This window comes from Zootermopsis nevadensis, unplaced genomic scaffold (assembly GCF_977971745.1).
Source record: "Zootermopsis nevadensis isolate Lab colony 2312 unplaced genomic scaffold, Znev_1.0 Znev_ptg000029l, whole genome shotgun sequence".
In the NCBI taxonomy this organism is placed as follows: Eukaryota; Metazoa; Arthropoda; class Insecta; order Blattodea; family Termopsidae; genus Zootermopsis; species Zootermopsis nevadensis.
Genome location: NW_028259161.1, coordinates 15646698 through 15669828, shown reverse-complemented (window position 1 = coordinate 15669828; position 23131 = coordinate 15646698). Strand labels below are relative to the sequence as shown.

At 40.8% G+C, this 23131-nt stretch overlaps 1 protein-coding gene across 1 annotated transcript; it reads right to left on the bottom strand.

The window, feature by feature from the left end:
• Window positions 1-7189: 7189 nt before the first annotated feature.
• On the bottom strand, window positions 7190-22295 carry LOC147872290 (kelch-like protein 10). The gene is made up of 10 exons (XM_087358142.1): window positions 22085-22295; window positions 19712-19899; window positions 18127-18378; window positions 16543-16822; window positions 14637-14873; window positions 13631-13803; window positions 13147-13313; window positions 12133-12291; window positions 10753-10960; window positions 7190-7958 (listed from the first exon to the last, which is right to left on the bottom strand). The coding sequence occupies exons 2-10, from the start codon at window positions 19894-19896 to the stop codon at window positions 7838-7840; spliced, it is 1782 nt and encodes a 593-aa protein (XP_087214268.1). The 5' UTR covers window positions 19897-19899; window positions 22085-22295; the 3' UTR covers window positions 7190-7837.
• Between the last annotated feature and the right edge of the window lie 836 nt (window positions 22296-23131).

Sequence of the window (23131 nt, the reverse complement as noted above, 5' to 3'; positions counted from 1 at the left end):
TAGGCTGAGGCAAGCACACCCTCATCCAGTCTGTGTCAGGGGCTCTGTCCCTGGGGTGTGAGCTGACCACCCACATCTTGTGCTGAAGTTAAGAATGCATGGAGCTCTGCCTTGATTCCCCATAGGCTTTCATGTTAAGGTACGTAATTAAGCAAGAGGAACAAATTTAATTTTATCCTCATTATTAATAGTGTATTATGAAGAAATGACTAAGAATAATTTTTAGGTGTCTTTTAAACTTTATGTCAAGGAATTGCAGTACTGACAATATAAGTTTTAGATAAAGGGTTTGCTTATGTTTTTTTATAATGAGAATCACCAAATATTGGGGTGATCAGATAAAGGAGGGTCAGGGTGTGGCACACATAAGAGAGATTAGAAATGCAATTTCTCATCTGATGAAATAACCAAGTGCTGGAGACTGGTATGAATCCATTAATTCTGCTTCTTTATCTAAGTGAAGAGTGTGGACTGTGCATGACTGAAGTTTTGTCTGGGTTTCCACAGAATATTAAATTAAATAGGTTATTAGACATTGACTTCAGATCCTTTTCAGTTTATCTTTCTGAATTCTCTTACCATATAATTTGTAGTCACAGGAAAGTTACTAAATTCTTCAAGAATCAGTATATAATGTTTAATTACATCATTGGCAAAATAGAATTGCATAGATTGCTAGTGTTGCTTTGGTTCATCATGTTGGTATCACTGTTATTATTATTATTTTTAGAGCATATTTTCAAATGCTTCTGTCAAGAGTTTAATATGTAGTTTTCAGTGCCTGTATTTTGTAATGAAATTTAAAAAAGAAGGAATGAAGACAGAGTGAAGAAAATAGAGTGTCTGGTAAAGTTTCAAGAGGAAAGGAAGAATGTTATAAATTATCTTTATAAACAAGGAGTAAGGAAATAAAAATATGAATATTTAGCCTTCGTAGTGAGCGGACGTGTCTTGCTAGTGCTCCGTGCTGTGTATTTACAACGTGGTGCAGTTGTATAGGAATCTACTACCTGCTGCCTTCCGCCGCAATGACGGCTAGCAAGGATACTTGCGAGGTGTGCAAGAAGGCTTTCTACTGAAAGCAAAAGCATATTGGATGTTGTGGGCCGTGTGCTTCGCGTTTTCATGTCAATTGCTTGAAAATGAGTGAGGTGGAATATTCATTCCTCTTGTCTGATGGTGTTTCCACCTACAAGTGCAGAAAGTGTGTAAAGACACTTCGAGGCGTTAGTGGTGTAAACACACCGCCTAGGATCTTGCGTTCTGCCTCTGTCTCGGAGATTGCAAAGAAGGTAGTGTCTCCTGTAAAGGAACCGATCCTGCCGGACGTTGGGGGTTACAAATCTCTCGCTGAAAAGTTGGAGATGGTGAGGCTCAATGGAGCTAGCACGCACAATCTTGTGGAAAACTTGGTCCAGTTGGTCCTCAAGCTTTCTGAGGATGTGCAGCAGCTGCGTAAGGACAACGAATATTTGAAGGAGCAGTTGAGTAGCAGTACTCCCTGTGCTCCTTTACATGTTGCGGAAAGGAAATCATCAAGCCAGAGATCTTCAACCGCTCCGTCGCGCAAAGTTCCTGAGCCATCCGACAACTCTACTTCGGCCTGTGCTGCTGACGTGGGCGTTAAGTCCTACAAGGACGTCGCACTCACGGGTTTACAATCTACGGAGACCCCAACGCAGGTAGACACCGAGGGCTTTATTACGGTGAACCGTAAGAGGAAGCCCAACACAGGTACCCCGGTGGTCAACACAACCAAACAGCGTAGACAGCCCTTAATTGGGGTCCGAAACTCTGCCTCTCTGCCAGTAATCTCTAAGAAAGAGAGGTCTATGGCCCTGTTCGTTTCAAGGTTTAGTCCTGAGGTCACGACTTTAGATATTGAGACTTCATTAAAGGAGCAATTACGCCTTAAAAATTTGGTGTGCACCAGGCTAAAAACAAAATTTAGCAGTTATTCTTCCTTTCATGTTTCTGTGAACGAAGACGAGTTTCCATTAATTAATAATACTGGTGTGTGGCCAAACGGGTGCCTTATTGCTCCTTTTTACGGCAGACTTACTTCTGAGCAGGTTTACTCCTCGAGCGCGCCTGTCAGGTCATCGGAGTCAGATGCTCTGCCTACGGCCAGTGTGGCTCCTGTGCCTGGAGGCGGCTCGGATTCCCACTGAGTATGGTTCTTGACAACTGTGATTTTGATATATTTTATCAAAATGTCAGGGGCCTAAGAACCAAATGCAGTAAATTCATTGACAATGTTTTCGCTGGCACGTCCGAAATTTACTGTATTACGGAAACCTGGCTTAATGACTCTATATTAAGTTATAATATTTTCCTGAATCCTATTACGTTTTTCGTGCCGATAGGGATTACGTAAGCTCCAATAAAAAACGGGGAGGCGGAGTGCTGACTGCAGTTTCAAAGTCTTTCCTTGTCGTTAAACGAAGGTATGATCTGGAAACGATTGAGGAGTGTGTGTGGATTGAAATTCCTGTTAGAGACAACCACAGTCTACTTATAGGGAATCATTACTTTGCACCGAATTGTGATATAAAAGTAATTGGAATTTATCTAAACACTTTAGAAGTAAACCTAAACTCGCATCTCTATCGGGTGGTCATGTTAGGAGATTTTAATGTCCCCAATTTTGACTGGCTAAACGGCACCCCTTCCTCTAACTGTTACTACTATAGCAAAATTAAAGGAAATTCTCTTTACGCCACCTCGTGCTTTCTTGGTCTAAATCAGCGTTCCTAACAATGCCCTGCTCGACCTTGTCTTTACAAACTTCAGCGATCTCAGCATTTCCCTTTCTCCTCACTCGCTGGTCCCTCCTGACCACTATCATCCGCCTCTTGTCCTTAATCTTAAACTAAGTCTTGACTATCAACATACCTCGCTTACTCCTCGACGCAATTACGGGAAAGGAGACTACTTATTACTTTACCATGCCCTAGAAAACTCTGACTGGTCTTGCGTTCTTAATGAAAACTCGGTTGATGCTGCAGTTAATAATCTCACGGCTACTGTGTCGAAGGCCATCAACCTAGCTATTCCCCTTGTAAAACCCAGAAATTCTGCATATCCTCATTGGTTTTCCAAAACTCTTGTCTATTACATTAGAAAGAAGAATGCATCTTTTAGGAAATTTAAAAAATCTAAATCTGATTATCATTATAGCGTTTTTTCACATTATCGTAAACTAGTTAAATTGACTATTAAATCAGATAGATTGGTTTGGTTAAAAACTATTGAAGAAAATTTGAAAACCCAACCTAAGCACTTTTGGAAATATATTTCTAATTTTAAAAAGAAAGACCAGTCGATTACACAAATTAAAGTTGGAGAGAGTTTTATCACGGAAACGGAGTCAATCGCAGAGGCCTTTGCTGACCGCTTTCGTTCTGTTTTTAACGCCTCTTCTTGCGTTAATGTTACGACTAGTTCTGACTTCGCCTATTCTGATGTTTTGAATATTCCTCGTATCTCTGTTGATGATGTTACGCGGGCAATTAGTCGTCTCCGTTCGACGAAATGCGTCGGACCCGATGAAATCCCGACTTTCGTCATAAAAGGTTGTTCTGAGATTTTAACTCCACTCTTATGCCACATATTTAACCTTAGTTCACTTAGTGGGAGTTTCCCCTTATTGTGGAAGCAAGCGGCTGTTGTGCCTATTTTTAAGAAAGGCAACAGCGCCTTAGTTTCTACTACAGGCCTATTTCGATCTTAAATAACCTCTCCAAAATTTTTGAAAGAATTATTCATGATCACCTTACCTTTTATTTCAAATTCAGCATGGTTTTTTTGTAAATCAAAATCTACGGTAACTAATTTAGTTACCTACCTTAATGATGTTCAGCCATCTGTTTGTTCACAGGGACAGATCGACTTTGTGTATTTTGATCTTAGGCAGGCCTTTGATTCAGTCCCGCATTCTATTCTTTTGAAAAAGCTTAATAACTTTGGACTATCGTCTCCTTATGTCAAGTGGTTCCAAAGTTATTTATCATCCAGATCTGCCTTTGTTTGTATTTTAGGACAGTCCTCTTCTTTTTACTCGGTGTTATCTGGAGTTCCACAAGGCTCTACCTTGGGACCTCTCTTATTTGGTGTTTTTATTAACGACATTTGTGACAAAATTAAGTATTCTAAATTTCTCTTATTTGCTGATGATTTGAAATTATATTGTGATATAAAATCGGTAAATGACTGCAAATTTCTTCAAGCAGATGTTGATTCTGTACATCAGTGGTGCGATGTTAACGATATGGAACTTAACATTGGGAAAACCAAAATTATATCTTTCACACGGAAAACCAACAGTATCCATTTTAATTACTCTGTCAGTGATATCTTAATTTCCCGTACTGACTGTATAAAAGATCTTGGTGTCTTGTTAGACAATAAGCTATACTTTCATTGCCATGTAAATTTTGTTCATACACAGGCACTAAGGACCTTAGGGCTTATTCGTTTTATTACTTATAGTTTTTCCTCTTTAGACAGTCTTGTTGTTTTATACACTGCTTTAATTAGGTCAAAGCTTGAGTATGCTTCGGTTGTATGGAATAATCTTACACAGACAGATTCTAATAAATTAGAAAATGTTCAAAGGAAATTTGACAGTTTGTGCAATTACCGGGTTTTTTTCAGTTTAATATCACAAGAAAATATGAATTGATTTTAACTACTTTAAATTTCAGAGCACTTTATTCCTTATTATTTCTTATTAATGTATTTAAGGGGAAAATAAATTGCAATTCCATCATGGACACTGTTGGTATTCGTGTGACGTCAAGGTAAGTAGGAGAATTTTCTACTTTTAGTGTGTGCAATGCACTTAGACAGGTGCCAGGCGTGTCATTGCTGCAAATGACGTATGCCAATTTTCGGATGTATTTGGCATAAACATTGTTTCTTTTGAGGACACTTTCTCGTTAAGAGAAATGATCTAGAAGGTGGTCTAGATTAGATATAGCTTGGTTATTTGTTTTAATTTTATTATAGCTTCTATGTTCCTTCCTTGTATTGTTTCAGTATTTTTTAGTGTTTTGCATTTACGTATATTAGTGTTTTCATTGGTAGTTTATTTGTTTTTGTATTTAATTTGTATTTTTTCTTGTACCTTTGTCTTAGTGTTTGCCTGTCATAGGCTCTTTGCTGTTGGCAAACACTCTAATAAAGGAATTGAATTTTTATTACATTTAGTGTCAGATTTATCAACACATTTTAATATTGTAGGTCTCTTAATTGAGTACTTGTGCAATGAAAACGGATAGAAGAGGAAGCGAAAGGAATTTTTGAGTAGGCCTTGGCTTCCGCAATAAGAGATGTAATAGCTAATGGAGGAGGTAAGCCATGTTTTTTCTTGCCATAAATAAGGCAGCGATTAATTTTAGTGCCTGCCAGCTGTTTCATTTTATTCCTATGTATTATTTACCTTGTTCCAGCTCCTTGGGTCCTTGAGAATCTAAGAGTGCGCCCAACGAGAGGAAAAATTTCCATGCATTTAATTGGAATACGACGTTTCGTTACCGTGTTTGCGATATCCCGTCATAGCCCCTGTCCTGAACCACGTGAATTAAGTCAACGTCCTCACACATTTTATTATGCTGTTTAATGTTATCCTTTCATCTACTCCTTGGTCTTCCGAGTGTCCTCTTTCCACTTTGCTTGTCTTAAACAGAAGATGAAGCTCATAATGAATGAATGTTCGGATGGGCCCATGTGCGTCTGTCTGTGCCTCGGAAGGTTTGCCGCGGGTCCCAACATAGAATGGACAGAACAAAACCTCGCGGATGTTGAAATGCCTCGCATTCTCTTATTTATTCGGCGCATTTCGGCTGACGAGGTGGAAGTTTGTCGGTCGTTTCTGTGAGCAGGTGAGGAGAATTGTAAACCAGAACGTCGCGTCGATCAGCAGTCGAAAGGCAGAATGAGCTTCCGCAGGGAACGAACCTGGGCCCTGTACCACGCCCACAATTAACACGCGTGACAATTTATTTCGCCCGCATTAAGTTGGATCGACTCACGTCTTCAGTCGATTGGCTGGCGGTGTTATACTCGCAATGAGAACCAGTCGCCTGGTACGGCCAGACGCAGATTGCGGTATAATATTAAAATGAAGCGTAAATAAATAAGATCTTACGTGGAATCATGTGGCGCAGAACAAGGACGGGTGGCAGCTATTAGCAAACAAAATAGCGAGCCTTTATTTCGGTGATAGCGGGAAATACTTTTGGCAAGAATGGCGAAAATATCGACCTGATTGCCCGCTGCAATACCGATGGAGAATTCGTGGCGCCCCGCTGTATGAGTCTGAAGATGGACGCCGTCTGGTATATGTCAGCGTTATTAGTCACAGAGCAATAAATATGTATTTTGTGATGGTGTTTACAGGGACGCTTCAGTTACTTAGCATTTATTGTGACTTTGCCGTCTGTCTACTACGAGATCATTAAAATATGCGAAATAGTTCAAAGTGCAATGCGTTCACTTCCCGGCTTCTAGCATGAAATGCGAAGACACAGGAAAGCTGGTTTTACTGTTTTGTGGAGCCTACCATCGTCTGTGTAGGGAAAACCTTGCAGCGCGTGGTGGTGAGTCATGGAGGTACAGCCGGGAGCCTGTTGCCTTCAACTTATCAATGAATTCACTGTACATTGCTAATAAGACACAGAGAAAGTCAGACATTAAACAAATTCATCGTAGAATCATCCAAATGTCGCAAGAAGTGGCAAGTATTATTTTTAATAATGATCCCCGACAGGGGCAGAGGATTTTTCGTCTAGCCTCTGCGTCCAGACCGGCTCTGGGGCCCATCCAGCCTCCTATGCAGTGGGTACCGGGGTCCTCTCCCGGGGGTAAAGCGCGACCCTGTCGTATCCCTGGGATGGAATCGATGGGCCCTGGACTCTCCGCGTCAGGATACGAACTGTAGTTTAGCCGAACAGTTGATAATTTGATCAGGTGGCCTCGGAGCTACTGAGTAAGGCAGCGGGGTGACAGCCCAAGAACAATCTTCAATCAATATATACAGATTCCTATATTACGAATGAGATTAAAATGAAGAAGGTTACACAGATTTACTTGTGCTGAGACTCCTGGATATGCCTTGAGTTCCCCAATTGATTACAGCTTTTTCTCTGTATGTATCTTAACTAAATTCAAGTTTTGTGTATTTTGTGGTAATATTTTGCATTTATTCATTAAAATACATAAAAGTACCTTACAAAATATCGTGAATAGAAAGCATCGTCTGTTTCTTCGTGGCATTTGAGAAGGTTGTTACTTCCCAAGGCACATGGCACAATTACCCGGTATATTGGGCCAACTCAGCCAAATGTACTTTTTGCAATTTTTTAAAATGTCACACGTACATCAGAACTCAATACAAAATTCTCAGTGTGTTGCCTTCGTAATGCCGTTTTTGTAAATGACGTTCATGAAGCAAAGCATTTAATCTTCCCCTGAAGACGGTTTCATAACACGAGACGCAAAGAGAATCTGCTATGTGTTAATGGAGAGTAATATTTTGAATAAAATTAAACGCCCGCAAAATAACAAATTTCAATAGGACTTCTTGAGCAGAAAGTAACGAGAAGAAATAATTTCTCCTTCTTTGCTGCAAACAATGTTTCTATTTTTATTCTTTGTAGCTCCTACATCAATTCCTATTTCTCTACATTATTTTCGTAAGAAAAGTAATTAAAATCAATGTGTTCGTCGTGGTTCTAATCAACTGCAAACAACTAATTTTCTAAATCCAATATTTTTTTACGTTTCCCCTCCTTTTTTACGTTTCCCCTCCTTTTTTGCGTTTCTCCTCCTTTCTTTACGTTTCTCCTCCATCGATTTGTCTGTGTTTGTAGGCGTAATCGCTTGCATTCGGTAGGTTCTTGATGACACAAGTCGACATCCCGGATCTATAAACATTCGTGTTTGTCAACTGGTACCTGCAATTTGAAATATTAAAAGTGAAAACAAACCCTCTTTCATCATCCATTAGAATTTACATCACATTTCACTGACACAATTACAGAAAATATGTAGCTCAACTTGAGATGATGTAACTCACGAAGGAAAGCGTCTCCTACCATAAATAATTTATTTAATAGAAATGTAATTTGAATGTCAGTGCATTTATGCAAAGAAATTATCCGTTTTCTTAAAAATGTATATACTTTTGATGTGAATATGTCTTTAAATTCGGTCCGGTATAAGGGGGGGGGGGGTCTCTAAGAAAACTCGAGCGACCAAAAAATGGCAAGAATTGTCGCGCTTATATCTCGTAAAGTTTAAATGATAATCTAATGATTTAAATTTTGTTGGATAGAGGGTTTATGTCCGTGGTGTGCATTGTGAGGGGGGGAGGGGTAGCGCTTGCGCGTGAACACTGAAAATGGCGACGCCGCGCGGAGTTTGGACAGTGTAACTTTAGAATGCGAAGAGATAGGACGTTGAAATTGATGTCTATTTGTAGATAATAACAAGGTTACTTAGTAATAATAACCGATAAAATAAAATTTGTAAAGTTATAAGCCGATAAGTGTGCTGAGTTGAAGAAAATTTTCATAATGTCGAAGAAATTGCAAAGGAAATATGAACAGAAATGTAAGAAACGTATATCATTGGAATGAAAAATTCAAAATAAATCAGAAAAGCCCAAACTGACTAATGCCGAACAATGCAGATTGTATAGAGAGCGTCAGAAAGCCGAGCGCGTCATCGCCGCCGCCTGAACCGATGGATATTGACTTTGAAACATTAAACGATGAAATGAGAAGGAAAAACAATATTATAGTCGCAGTTCGTTCTGAAGAATTTGTAAAGAGATGGCAGTGGGCCGATGTCCATTACGAATCGGCGTTTGTCAAGAATGAGTTCGGTTACGTTCGTAATATTTGATGAGAGATTTGAAGAAAGTTAGTTTAAAACATTTAGCTTTGTTAAAAGAAGAATTTCCGAATGAAAATATCACATCGTATCAATCGTGTAACACTTGTCGCCAATCATTAAATGTTAATAAGATACCGGCTTTGTCCAAGTCAAATGGATTTGCTTATCCTCCAAAGCCCGATGGATTGCCACCACTGGATCCTATAAGTGAAAGATTAATCTCGCCGAGATCGTCATTTATGCAAATAAGCCGCTTGCGTTATGAAGGAGAAACTATGGTATAGTTGGTTATGTAATAAATGTTCAAGTAGATGTGAACAATATGATCGTGAATTTGCCGAGACGACTGGAAGAAAATTATGCATTCAATGTGAACATCACACAAATCGACATACCTTAGTGCATTCGTAAAGAAGTCAGTTGTAAAGCTTGGTTAAATTATCATCGGCCTTTGATAAATAAAATTATACTTCACTTATAACTACCAAGACTTTATTCATTTACATCTTACCCTTCCTCTAATAACACAAAGACGAATTCACGTCTTAAACGAATGCGGTTGTGTCCCCGTTCAACCCACCCCGATTTTTCTTTTGAGGTTCTAAAATATCATAGATTTCGGTGTAGAATAAGTATAAAAGAATTATCTTTGTGAGCCGTAAAATGTGTTGACCTAAAAATATCCATGTCTGATGGGCTGGATCTATCTTTGTGTAGAAAGGAGAACTGCTCTGAAGCTAAGGGCACAGGCTTTCGCCGAAATGTCGTTGCTTGTATTTTGTATGCAGAAAACCTTTACAAAAAATCCCCCAATGGGATGTCAGTGCACGATTCCCACACCACATTTCAGAACAGAACCCACGTGATCTTTCCTTTTCTCAGATGCACATAGAACCTCGGCCAACGTGATATTATAACGTAATATATTTTATTACATCAAAATGGAGGGAGAGATTACCACTATATTAGGACGATGTCAAATGACATGTGTTGTGCGCTAGCTACGTTTCGTACACTTCATTAAGCCATTACCTTCCGTCAGAATAATAAATTTAATCACACACTTACTTTGGAGAGTTAAGCGTGTCTTGTTTGAGACTTGCGCCCATGATAATGTTTCCCTCTTTTAGCAATATATTTTCAAAAAAGATTTTGTCCCACCAAAAGTAGTTCTGGAGAGGTTCTGCTAGACGTAAAACAGACATAAACCAAAATCAAATGAATTTCTGTGGGATATCTGGCTCTTGAACTGTCGAGTATGAAGAAATCTGCTTTCTGGAATATTTTTGAAGCTGCTTACTCACTCCGTCAACAGATAGCAGGAGACTTCATGGTCAAACACGCTAAGAGACAGCCATTTTAAAATAAATTTTTATCAGAAATGGGAACATGAGGCGATAGGCGTCATTAAACCTGAAACTGGCCTAAAACCCTTAATGAAATCGAAGATTATGGCGATGCTGATGTGCTGAACGCCAGAAACTTCCTGCCCATGAGAGTGCCACTGATCAAAGAAACTTAGTCAAAGAGCTTCTTTTTAATGCAGTTACAGCTTACGTCTGATTAGCATTTCCTAGTCATTTGGCCTCTGCTTTAACGAATCAGCTTGATTTCAACATCGCCCTGCCTGCTTTCATTCTACCCCCTTCATCTCACCCATTTTTCGCGCATTGTATTCAAGGCCCTGATTAAGCTGTAAGAACCTCTGAAACGTCGATCATTTTCTACGTTACTACACGGCGCAGTATCCACAAGATTGCGGTTGTTTTGACGGGAAATGATTCACTTCCTAGTGCTTTTCGAAAGTAGCAGTCTGTAATTATACAGAACAGAACAATCAAAGAAACAAACCATCGATTTTCCTTGGCATTGAGATATGCGACGTGGGAGGCGAAGTGATGATCGATATTCTTTGCACCGATGACAAAGATCGTGTCGTCGATCACTTCTGCGTTTAACTCATGAGCATAGAAGTTCATGGCAGGGATCTCGGTCCACGTGTCTTCTGCAGGGTCATACTTCTCGGTACTGAGGTCGGATGATGACTTGTTGCGTCCCCCTGCCCACACACACAAACACACATTCCGTAATAGGTCACAGGATATAAAGAAAAGCTGCCAAGCCGAACTTATTCTAACCCCATCCTTGATGTTTATTACTCTGTCACCTGGCCCCGAAATGTTCGACCTTTATGGAGCCACAAGATTCATTACCTTATTCACAAAAGTAGGTAGTTGAACCCCTCCCACATACTCTAGTTCCTTAAAACATTTTAATATTATCCTTCCTTTTAAGACTATTATCACAAGTGGTATCTTACCTTTAACATTACCAATTATAACTTTCTACATGCATGTATTTCTCGTATCTTCCGTGCTTCACACTCCATCCGTCTTACCCGACGGACTTTACGATCTTAAAATTTGTAATTACGTAAACGGAACGAATGAATTAAATGCAACGAAGAAAATTCAATCCTTCTTGCAGTGTTAATATTAGTACTAGAAACGAAATTAAGGATCAATAGCTAAAATAATATTTTCGTACATGTAGCATCAGGAAATTGCGCCTGACATCTGTTTTCTGCTTCATGAAACTGCGTGCGAAAATAGCGTCACAAGATGCACTGTTCAAAACGGCGTTACACAAACAAGTGACGAAAAGCAGAGACCGCGAAGGGACTGCTTTAAACCGCCGGGTTTTTGGGGATAACAGAACGGCAAACTGAAATTTCCTTGCTACAAGAACAAATTATTTACGTTGTAAGACTTGAGGTTCTCACAGCGGTGAGTATGAAGATATCCGTCTTCTGGGTTATTGCGCTGTGTAGTCTGGTCGATGTTAACCAACGTTTCAGAGGTCATACTGCCTCCGTCATCAGGCCCTGATGACGGAGGCAGTATGACCTCTGAAACGTTGGTTAACATCGACCAGACTACACAGCGCAATAACCCAGAAGACGGATATCTTCAAATTATTTACCTTTAAAACTGGGACTGTGTGACAAAATTGTGCGATGTTAGTTAGTTAGTTAGTTAAGTGTTCTTTGTGGAGAATGTGATAGAAACCACAAATCGAGGTAAAATTACTGACAAATAAACTCTGTAATGACAGGAGAAAAATGCTGTTCATAAAACCTCAGTCACTCAAAAACACCAGGAAAACATTTCACAATAGGAAGTTCTGTAAGAAGGATAGAGGGACATGACTCAGAATGTCGAGAGTTCTCACCTAGGGCGTACAGACAGCCGTGGAAGGCGACGCAAGAAAAACGTTCACGTCGAGAAAGCATTCTTGCAACGTACGTCCATCGGTTGGTGTCCGGGTCATAAAATTCTACAGAGTCTAGAGACTTCTCACCTTTACATCCACCAGCGACGTATATTTTGTCTGTAGAAACAAAATAGCTATAAGTAAATTGGTCCATGCGGAACACAGACATGAAACAATCCGTACATAAATTTGTAACTTTATTAATGATATTGTATTTAATGTCCCCCTTCGAGTCACAGAATCTGCACAGACTCGGCTGTCTCTGTTCATCTGTTTCTTTGTCTCGAATGCAGACAATCAGCGTGGCAAAGGAAACGAGTTTAAATGATAAAATTTAATATAAACAGCATGAAGTGCTTAATTTAATGCACAGTGGAAATGATGGTAAGTTACGTCTTCTGTGAAACGAATTTTATTAAATTTGGTGCCACAGATGTACGGTACGAGATGTCAAGCGGAGCTCTACATTTATAATACAATGCGCTATTTAAATGAGATTATTAACTGTCTGAAATACATATTAAATCTGTATTATTTGAGAGCCAATTTGATGGTTGTTTGCATTCACTCCTAGTGCACACTACAAAGGCAGAAGACGACGCACAGGGATAGCTTACAAGAGCAGAAGAAACCGTCACGCACTCAGAACTTCAAGCCGTTGCAGTCTGTGAAATAACGTAGTACGTGGCACGGATAAAGGAAAGAGATAATAAAAGAATATGGGACAGTGGAGTGAAGGAATCTAACATCAAGAACGAAGAGAAATGCCTTAATGACGAAGGCAAACAGTTCGTCTGATACGTTGGCAGAAGCCAAACGACGGCCATCTTCTTACTCGCCGCCGTGAGAACCTCAAATCCTGCGATTCCTTCAACCGTTCTTGCGTTATTAGACGCGGACAGACAAACAGACAGACAGACGCCTCGCCTTCTGCAGTAATTCACTAATTTCTGTTTCACGGCATTTACGTACCATTCAGTACAGCCGCACTTCCATTGAAACGACCCGTGTTCATGGGTGCGATCAAAGACCACTGGTTCGTCTTGCAGTCGTATCTTTCCGCCGTTCTCTGATTCTGACTACTTTTACCGCCCATGGCGTACACTGCACCTCGCAAAACTGCCACCATTAATCTGTATCTGAAACGAAAAAATGACACGCTCTGCTATGCTCATTCATTGCTCATTCAGATGCATTTCCTCTCGCAGAACGCAATTCTTCGCTCGTCATTGTTAAATCACAATCCAAATGAATTAACAAGCAAATAGTATTCTTAAAATTAACATTGTCGCAAAGGTCTTCCTATCTATTCACACTTTGCACGATGATCCTCTATGTGAGTGGTACAATTTTACAGGCCCTGCCCACATTTATATCTTGACTAACGGAGCGACAATCAGCTTTTTAAGAGGGACTTTGTTCCAAGGATTTCCTCAGTTACTAAGTTGCATCTTACCTGCGTTTATGCATAGGCGCCACCTCGCGGCATGTCTTCGTAACAGCGTTGAAGCAGCTACAGGAGCTTACACCTTCAAAGCCGTTTTCGGTACCACCGATGACGTAAATGTTGAAACCGACTACTGCCGTGCCATGTTCGCCTCGCGGACCGATCGAGTCTACCCCCTCCACCTGCAGGAACGACAGTTTATGGCTTTATGTTTCTTTGGGTCATGCGGTCTAGTGATGTGAAGTCCTTACATTAGATTCCAAGCGACCAACCACCGTAGTAGAGGGGCAACCCCCAACATTGGACCGAAATTCGTATGCCGTGGTGGGTGATACTCGACAAAGACCGTGAGAAATAAACTTGGAACAATCGTGGAATTATGAGAGGCGGAGGAAACAGGAAGACCCGAAGAGAAGCTCTCGTCAAGTACGACAGACAAATGTAGAATCAATTTCTGATCAACAGCTGACATTTCAGGTTCGTACTTTGGAAAGGACAGGTGTTGGTGTTTAGGGTTTCATCGACGCAAAGCTGGAGGCAGTACGTCCCCCACCGCACCCCTAATAGAGTGCTTGCCTTCTAATTCACGAGGCGTTACCAAGCAGATGGCAGACATCGACAATGATCAGTGCTTCATTTATAACGTTGAAACCACTGACGATCAACGATGTCTAAAATCAGCAGACAGCTTGCCATGACAGTTGACATAGGACGCTTATTGTAAACGGTATTTAAGGAAAACTTCACATCCTTCGTCGATTCCTATTAGAACCTGCATTTTACATGAGACTCAGCATGTGTGTAATTTATTAATTTACTCTTTTTAATTCAGTCTCTTAAAAAAGGGTTCACTGCAATGGAAATAAACGAACACGAAATAAATTGGCTAAGAGTTCTTGTAATTAAGCTTAAATAAACAATTGCTTAGTAAAAATAAGCAAAAAAGATGAAAAGTATTTTTTCTCGGGCGCGTCATTTAACAAGGCAGGGTAGAGTAGAAATGCATGCAACTCACCACACTCCACCGGTCTACTCGTTCGTCGTACGCTTCGATCACATCTGAAACCAATCCGTCATAACTCCCACCAATAGTAAACACAACACACTGTGGGATTCGCGGCCGGGCAATCCTTGGTATAACGAGGTCCTTGTCTTCTTTCGTCAAACTTTCCACGTCGTCCAGGAATTTGAGCGTCTCCGAGATCACGGGTCTGCACGCCTTAAATTCCGTCACGTACCTGTGCTTTGATACCTATTGAACAGTTCAAAGTGGACCTTGTGAAATTTCAGGAAGTGATGCCACGTTCCATTGCAGAGGAGACAAGAAATTCACACATACTATGGTTGGGAACTCACCGAAATAGACTATGACATATATAGGATAATATGTACTTTGGTTTATGTAATGACGCTCTTAACAAATGCACATGTTGTGGAGAGAAGCGAAATCAAGTTCAAATCGATCTTAGAGAAAACTATCGAAATGTGTTTTAACCGAAAGTAAAATACTTCAGTAAGGGTTGCATTTTGAGTTACATTCAAAATTGTAATTTATTTCTCGTCTCTCCCGTGCGAGATGCACTCTGCGATCACCACATTCTTTCGATTCGATAAATTTAATTAATCGTCAAAATTACGTAACATCGAAAAAAATTATGACAATTAGTTGCTTCGAGTTTCAAGTGAGGCAACCTGCTACATGTTGATGGTTGGGTGGAAGGCCCGTCAACACAAAAGCTTATGATTATGGGCTCGATGTCTATTAAGAGCCATTGCATGTTTCGACCTTAATTGGCCATCATCAGGTAGTTATCTTTAAGTGTTGGAAACTAGTAGATACGAATGATAAGTTGTAAAGACATTTGACCCAGATACTATTTTCATGGATCCTTGCGATTGTTTCACAAATATTCGTAAGAGATGAGTGTCTGAAATTACATTGCATTTGACCTAGAGTAGACATATTTTTTCTCTGGGGTTAAAGCGCATGCTGAAATGGAAAAAGGAATATCATAAGTTGTATGGCTGCTCGTGAGATGACGGTTAAAATATTAGACTGTTCAAGCTGTCTATGAATTTGAAGCCCCTCGGGTAATTTACTCTCGGATGTAGATCGAAGACTTCTTGCTGTACTTTCCGGATATCTGTTGTCCCTATGTGGTCAATCAGCTAAAGATTATCACTCTGAAGTGATCTCGGATTGACTGTATATCTATATCGTCGGAGAGTATGAAAGTATTAGAGCAGATAAGACACGCTTCTTATGGCATTGGTTAAGTAGAACGCTACGCCAGAAGACGTGATTTAACTGTGGAGGACTTTCCTATTCCAGCTGAGTGAACGTTTGAATGTAGTTAACGGTGGAATGCTGTAGTTAAACTTAAACACGAAATCGATCTTAATATACGACGAGACTGTAATCGAAGATTGTAGCGCCGACGGACTGTCAAACTTACAGACGATGAATAAAAGGCGATTATTAACTCTTCCCACATATCTGCATCAAAGGACGAAACAAATATTTGTTTTGCAAATACACACACACACATGCGAGCGTGTTACCAGCGGCATTACTCAGGTCGTTATTGTAACCATGGCAACTAACTGAAAATGGGGATTCCTTACGCAGGAAATTTTACGCAGAATAAGGCATTCAAATCATTGTGTAGTTTTCACGTTGTTATTGCAAGATTTTAACCAGAATTGGAATGTGTCAACAGATTCTGTTAAAGCTTATCAGTATTAAATCTAATGAACATCCGTTTAGACATTCTCGAGCTGGAACTGCGGACAGACGGGCTTACGCGTGACGAAGAAAAAGGCTCACAATTTGCATTAATTGGTTACGAACGTGTGAATATTGAATTGGAAATGCGGGCTTTATTTCCCATAGACATCTACGATATCAGTTGAATACTGACCTGCTCCTTGAAAAACTTTGCGTCAAGTCGTCCAAGTCTGACGCCCTTCAGAAGGTCCGCGAAGTGGCCTTTCCTGTTGTCCGAGTCGTGATTGATCCACCGGAGAATGCACTCCCACACAAATTTCTCTTCCTCCGCGGTCAGTTTCACGGACTCGATTATCGCTTGCAGCTCCTCTACAGGCAGTTCCAACAGTTCTTCGCTGTACTGAGACACTTCCACGAAGTGGCGCCAAACGAAGCGGAGAGCGCGAGTCTCGAGGTCGGCGATGGAGTGAAACCTGAGACAGCGAGGGTAAAAGCCGACTCAGAATCGATCTCCTTCGAATTCTGACACATTGAAACACTGCAGCAAGACCTGGATTCTCAACTATTTGCACACCACAGTATTTCGCCTCAGGTTTTTACCTTAGCCCTTTGAAGCCCGAATGAGTGAGACTGAGAGCAGGCACGTGGGGAAGCATCGATGACAGACGCTTCGTTTAACCGGGGCAAAATAGAAAGTTTTCGGCTCTGAAGGTACCCAGGTAATGTCCGCTCGTCCTCGTGATAAGGATATAGGTTGAAACAAGGGCATGGCGTACGCAAGTGAAGAAGGCAGTGAGATCAGAAGTGTTTAATTTTTAATTCTGGCATTAACCTTGGCGAAACGACGTTTTGGTAACTGTGTGTGTTAATCCAGTAAAACCTCGTGTAACCGACACATATTGGGGGAATCACGGGTCGGATAAGCCGATAAGTCAGACGAGCGAGAGAAAGGGGAACGTGGTCATGGAATTGAACAAATAAGTAGAGATTTAATACAGATTTTCGTTGTCGGCGGATGATGCGGGCGTGTCGCACGCACAAGCAAAAGTCAGTCGTGAACGCTGTCCCTGTATTAAAACAGTGGATTTACCAGTCATTCTGTCCATCGCATGAGCTGGAGTTTCTGGTGTGATTCTGCCAATGTCAGTTGATTTGCTTGCTATGTTGTCCTCAACAAGAAGGAATATATGTTCATCATAATAACCAATTCTCTAAATGTCCAGAAGTGTTCATAATAATCAGCAAAATCTGGGTGTGGGGTTAGATAAATGAACTGTGCCGCGTGGACATCGCTTTAAAAACACTCGCCGGTGGAAATCTATCTCAACTGATCTGGTTGAAATTCGGTCGCTTAATGCGGGAATCGGGTAATCGAGGATCTATTAATAGAGGTTTTGCTGTATGCAGAATGATGTGGGGCTGAATGTTCATTTTAATATTGTGAGGATTGTGTAAGAAGCAAGGAATTCCGCAGAGAAAGAAAGATTGAAGATAAGGAATTCGAGAGGAAGACAGATTTAATTATGACCCTGCAATAAGTCATCGGCTGGTCATAATGATGATCAAAATATACGCAGTTAAATCAGCACATTTGAATTTCAGGGACTTTAATAATAACCCGCCAACAGCCCTGACCTAGAACGCTTTATAATTTGCCCATTCCCCAGTCAGAGGTATTAATCGCCGACCCGACAGTCGGCCGCTGTCTTGAGTACAGGTGATTCGCTCCAGCGACGAAAGCTGGCGTCAGAGCAAATGACAAATGAACATCAATTACCTTGCGAACTGCAAGATGCCGATACAGTTTTCGGCGGCCATCGCGTCCTCGAGGAAGTCGCAGCAGAGTTTAGAAACGTCCGGAATACACAAGAATTCAGCCGTCACGAGCAGCTGACGCGCGTTGTAGGAGCGGATGCCCACCTCGCGAAAATAAACACAATCCAGTATCAGGGTCATCATGTCTGAGCTGACTCCGCGGAGGAGAATATCAGTCTCCTCACTGGTGTGCAGTTTTGTCATGAAGAGGTTCCTGAAATGTCACGGAGCAGTCGTCGATTTGGAGAAACGGCGAGCAGAAAATTACAAGTCATGTGCATAAATTTTTAGTTTTTATAACTTAAGTAACCAAATAAAAGTATCCTTTTGTCAATGTGGAGGATGAATTTTTGTTATCTGAATAATTCAAACCCCCCTCCCCCCCAGAATATGTACTAATGGGACCAGATTAACTGCGAGAGGGTGAAGAGCTTGAGTAGGCTTAACAGAATATATCGTACAAATCGGAAAGCAATCAGCGAACATTTGTACTATAGAATGGTCACCTCGATTCTTACATACCTTGACCCCTTCAAGAGATATCTGAGATTATAACAACTATTACAGAAAGTTAAAGCCAGCGAGCAAAGTAACAAATATTTCAACATACATCACAGGTTGTACATTGCACTGATTGATCAGTTCGTAATATGAAATCTATTTGTCCTGTCAAAACATTTTCCCGGCAATAAAGAACTTCGAAAGAAAAGCCGATGTTTCTATATGGCCTTTAAAAAGTGATCACCAACCAGCAAACAATTTCCTATTACAAATTAAGGGCTTCGCAATGCAAGACAAACGGAAAGCTTTGATTGTCGGAAAACTGAAAGAGGGGCACAGCTTGTAACATGACGTGAGAAACGTCTGTTCGAAGACAGAAACAATGTTTCAAGGTTATAATTCATTTCTCATTTCAAGAACGCACCGCATCTTTATTTAAAACACAAGCAAATTAACGAATGCACAAAATCTCGAAAAATTCTCTCCTAACAATGAAACATTTCTCGCGAAGTTCTTTGTTACAGTTTATTATATTTCAGACAGAGCAACACACACAGCAGCTTTCAATGTTTCGGACAATAGCGTGACAAAGTGCATTACCAACTTTCTTCTGGCCTTTGTCGGTCGTCTTTATGTATTAAAACTAAGACGTTTTGGAAATGGATTGATTCTATTACTCCCTCCAGATAGATTGACTGTCGCCTTGGTACAACCGCACTTAAAAATTAGTACAAGAAACTACGTACGTCTTCCGTGATGTTCGTCGTGTTGTCCCGTAGAAATTATCGGACGTTTCAGAGGTGCTTACTGCCTCCATCATCAAGGAAAGGCAGTAATAACGTCTGAAATGCCACTCAGTTTCTACGGCGCAACATCCAGGAGACATTAGTCTTCTTCCTCACCCCCGTGAGATTTCATGACAATGAACAAATAACAAAAGACACTTAGCCGTATAAAAATAAAGGTTTCTGCAGCAAAGAGAATAAAACATTTCACATACGAATTGAGGTCTATTATGTCCTTATTTCGCATGTTAATCAACAAACCTGAAATATGGGCTGCGCATCGAGAGAAGCACTCTGTGGACTGGAAAGACGCCGCCATCTTCCAACCTCAACACGGCGTCACACAAGCGGTTCTCCTCTCTCAGCTCGTTCAGAGGGACCAATGTTTCGGTGCAATTGCACCTGCCGCCGACTTGGAAACAGCTCCGATGTTGGTTTGCCTCCATCTCCTGAAAAACAGTCCATCGCTGTTACAGGTTTCTCTTCGTACTGACGCGTGTGCACATCAACTGAGAGTGACTGAGAGGGAACACGGTACTGAGAAGAATATCTGGTCCTGCGAGAGAGTTACTGACAAGGGAACGGTGAATATTGCATAATATGGAGATTTATAGACCTCTTCACTAATTAATAAATTGTAGGCTGTCAGATCTTGTGTGATGAGATGGGCGGGGCATGTAGTACACATGACAGAGACAAGAAGTGCAACTTTATAATCGGCAGACCTGAAAGGAAAAGGTCACTTGAGAATACAATGAGTTTCTGGGATAATATTAAAATGGGTCTTAGAGAGGTGGGGAATTAAGGTGTGGATTGACTTCATCTGCTTGTGGATGTGGCTTACAGGCGGGGTCTTGTAAACACGACATGAAACTTTATGTTTCATAAAAGGCAAGGTACATGATTACCTGTGCTACTGTTAGATTCTCAAGGAGGCCTTCTGCTCCATGGACTCAGTTTGTTTCTTTGTTATAGAAATGCCTTTTGAGATACAAAACAAAATGAAAAATCCCTAAATGTGACTAATCTAACAAATTACCTTCACGGTTTACGGAACACGAAGTTTCAGCACCGAATTAACCAAAGCCCTCCATTGGACCCTGTCCTGGGCCAAGAAAATCCAGTTTCCTTCGATTCCTGTCTCCCATAGATCCCGCCTGAGATTATCCTCCCATCTACGTCTAGGTCTCCCCAGCAGTCTCTTCCCCTCAGGCTTCCCAACCAGTACCCGGTGCACTCCACATGCCCCGCCCATCTCACTCTTCTCGACTTAATCACCCTGAAGATATGACTGATTTAGGCAATATTAAGTCATGCCGCGTGTTTGTCATTACTCGCATAAATTTAAATCTTCTTATATTTAATCTACGCAGACATTACGTATAAAATATAAAAGTAATTTATAAAGTCTTAGATACTCCTACTCTGGTGAATCGATTTATAAACAATCATGACAAGAATATGCCATTGAAATTGCGTGACCTTTGATGCAGAACCAGACAGTTAACAAACAAATTTTGGAAACAGAAGGCTACACCTTTTCATAAGCATAAATAATTCGAGTACTTCTCACTCTGTAGAACTAAAAGTGCTTAAGCACTTACATGACTAAGGATTTTCCTGCCTAAGTTACACATTTATATACACTACAAGCACAAAATGTAACTTAAATTTATCAAATGAACGCGAGAATTACAGTTGGGAACAATCACAAAAGCTCTATGTTGTTCTACCGCATGCGTAGATCAGGCCTACTTCACTCTACTCACACACTGCAATGTGCAAGATATTCTATGAAAAGTCGATTGGAACTCGGCCACTTCCTTTACAGAACCAGAAGGTTCATCATCGTGTTCACAAAATCCCGCCACCAGGGTCTATTCTGAGCCAGTTGCATCCAGTTCGCTCCATCGAGTCCCATCTCCCTAAGATCCATCTTAATGTTATCCTCCCACCTACGCCGAGGTCTTCCCAGAGGTCTTCTCCTTTCAGGCCTTGTGAACACCCCTCCTCTGCCCACCCGTACCTAACAGCATCGGGTGAGGAGCACAGGTCCTGGAGCTCGTAATGCACTTTCCTCTATTATCTGTCTTACTCCCGCTTTGGTTCCAAATATCCTCCTCAACACTACGTTCTCAGAGACCCTCAGTCTATGTTCCTCCCTCAAACAGAAATACCACGTTTTGCACCCATAAATTCTTTGCACTCAATAATAGCAAGTATTTCCCAGATTTAATCTGTTGATGTAGGGAGATAATAAGAGGGAGATTCGTCAAAAATTAGGCTCATAAAACCGAAATAAAAATTTTCACAATTCCCTAAAACGCTTTAATAATGTCGATGTATCAAGAGATGAAAAGTGTTAGAATTATTATTCAGAATATAAACCCCACTTCTTAGCATCCATATATTTTTTGGGCTACGAAACACGTTTTATTCCTTTAAAATGATAATTGCCTGCTGGAATATTCTTTTATTATAAATGATGCCGTGAATAAACAGAAATCAATGCAAAATTACTTGAAACTGTGTTCGAAAGAAGACAAGCCTAATTCTCTTACACGAGTTCAGAAATGCAGATGAAAACATTAACTGTGATAAACAATAACAATAATAATAAATAGGAATCCTTACCTCAAACTTTGTTCAATTTTAAGAGACCTCGATGTCCACCGGCAATTATCAATTGAATCAAAACTAAAATGGAGAGATTGGAGGGCAGTGTCACAGATTTATTAATAATTCTCATATAACATAAGAACTTGTGGTGTTCTAAAAAGTATTTAACAGCACAAAAATTATCTACTCTACGACGCACTTCTTCTACAACCGATTCACAGCTCAGTTCTTTCCACAATAACGAATGGATTGTTGACGGCGATAATGTAACACAACAATGCCGAGTAAACAGATGACGCAACAATTAGTTTCTTAGGTAAAATAATGGAGTGCAATACGATTCATTCAGGCTATTATACTGCATATATAATAAATGAGAAAACAGCCTTACGGCATGCTCAGCCAAGATTGTTGCAGGCGTGTGTTAGAAATTCGAATCCGTTTTCTTGCATTGTTATGCACGCAGGAGTTCATATGAAAGCTGACCATTGTCGGTCCATGCCATGGAAATTCCTTCGACAACTTGCCTGACAGGATAACCTCCCATCAGCAGCAACAAATCCCAGTTTGAATGGTCGAGGCTCCCGCCACGACGAAACCCCGTTAGCGTTAGCAAAATTTCCGTTCTTCTATTACGACCGTTTACCATTTCCAGCAATGCGTCTTGTGCGCAGGAATGGTTTCACCTAGGTAGGGACGATGCTTGCGCTTGCGCAGGCCTCTGCCCTCAGTTAGCTTCTTTGGTTGGTTGGTTGGTTCCATGCCACGGTGGTCTAGCGGTTAGAACGCTGGCCTTGTAATCCTGGGGTCTCGGGTTCGAATTTATAACTTGTGTTGGGCAAAGCCGTGGTCTAGGCAGCACGGAATTTTCCTCCGGGGGCTTCCCCGGTTTCTCCGTGGCATCCCAACAATTACTCCATTCACACACAGAAGAAGGCAATGGCAAACCACTTCTGGATCATCTGCCAAGAACGTATATGAACAGGTCCCAGTCCGAGAAAAGGATGGAAGGATCCTGTTCATATGGACCTGTCGTCAGACAGAACACTAATAATAATAATT

Bases quoted from the DNA above. Each gene is read 5' to 3' on its own strand.
- LOC147872290 (XM_087358142.1), bottom strand. From the start codon at position 19,896: ATGGAGGCAAACCAACATCGGAGCTGTTTCCAAGTCGGCGGCAGGTGC. The intron at 18,379-19,711 runs GTTTGTTGATTA...GTGACATTTCAG, and splicing joins ATGCGCAGCCCATATTTCAG to GAACCTCTTCATGACAAAAC. The intron at 13,314-13,630 runs GTAAGATGCAAC...TTTTCGTTTCAG, and splicing joins GCGCCTATGCATAAACGCAG to ATACAGATTAATGGTGGCAG.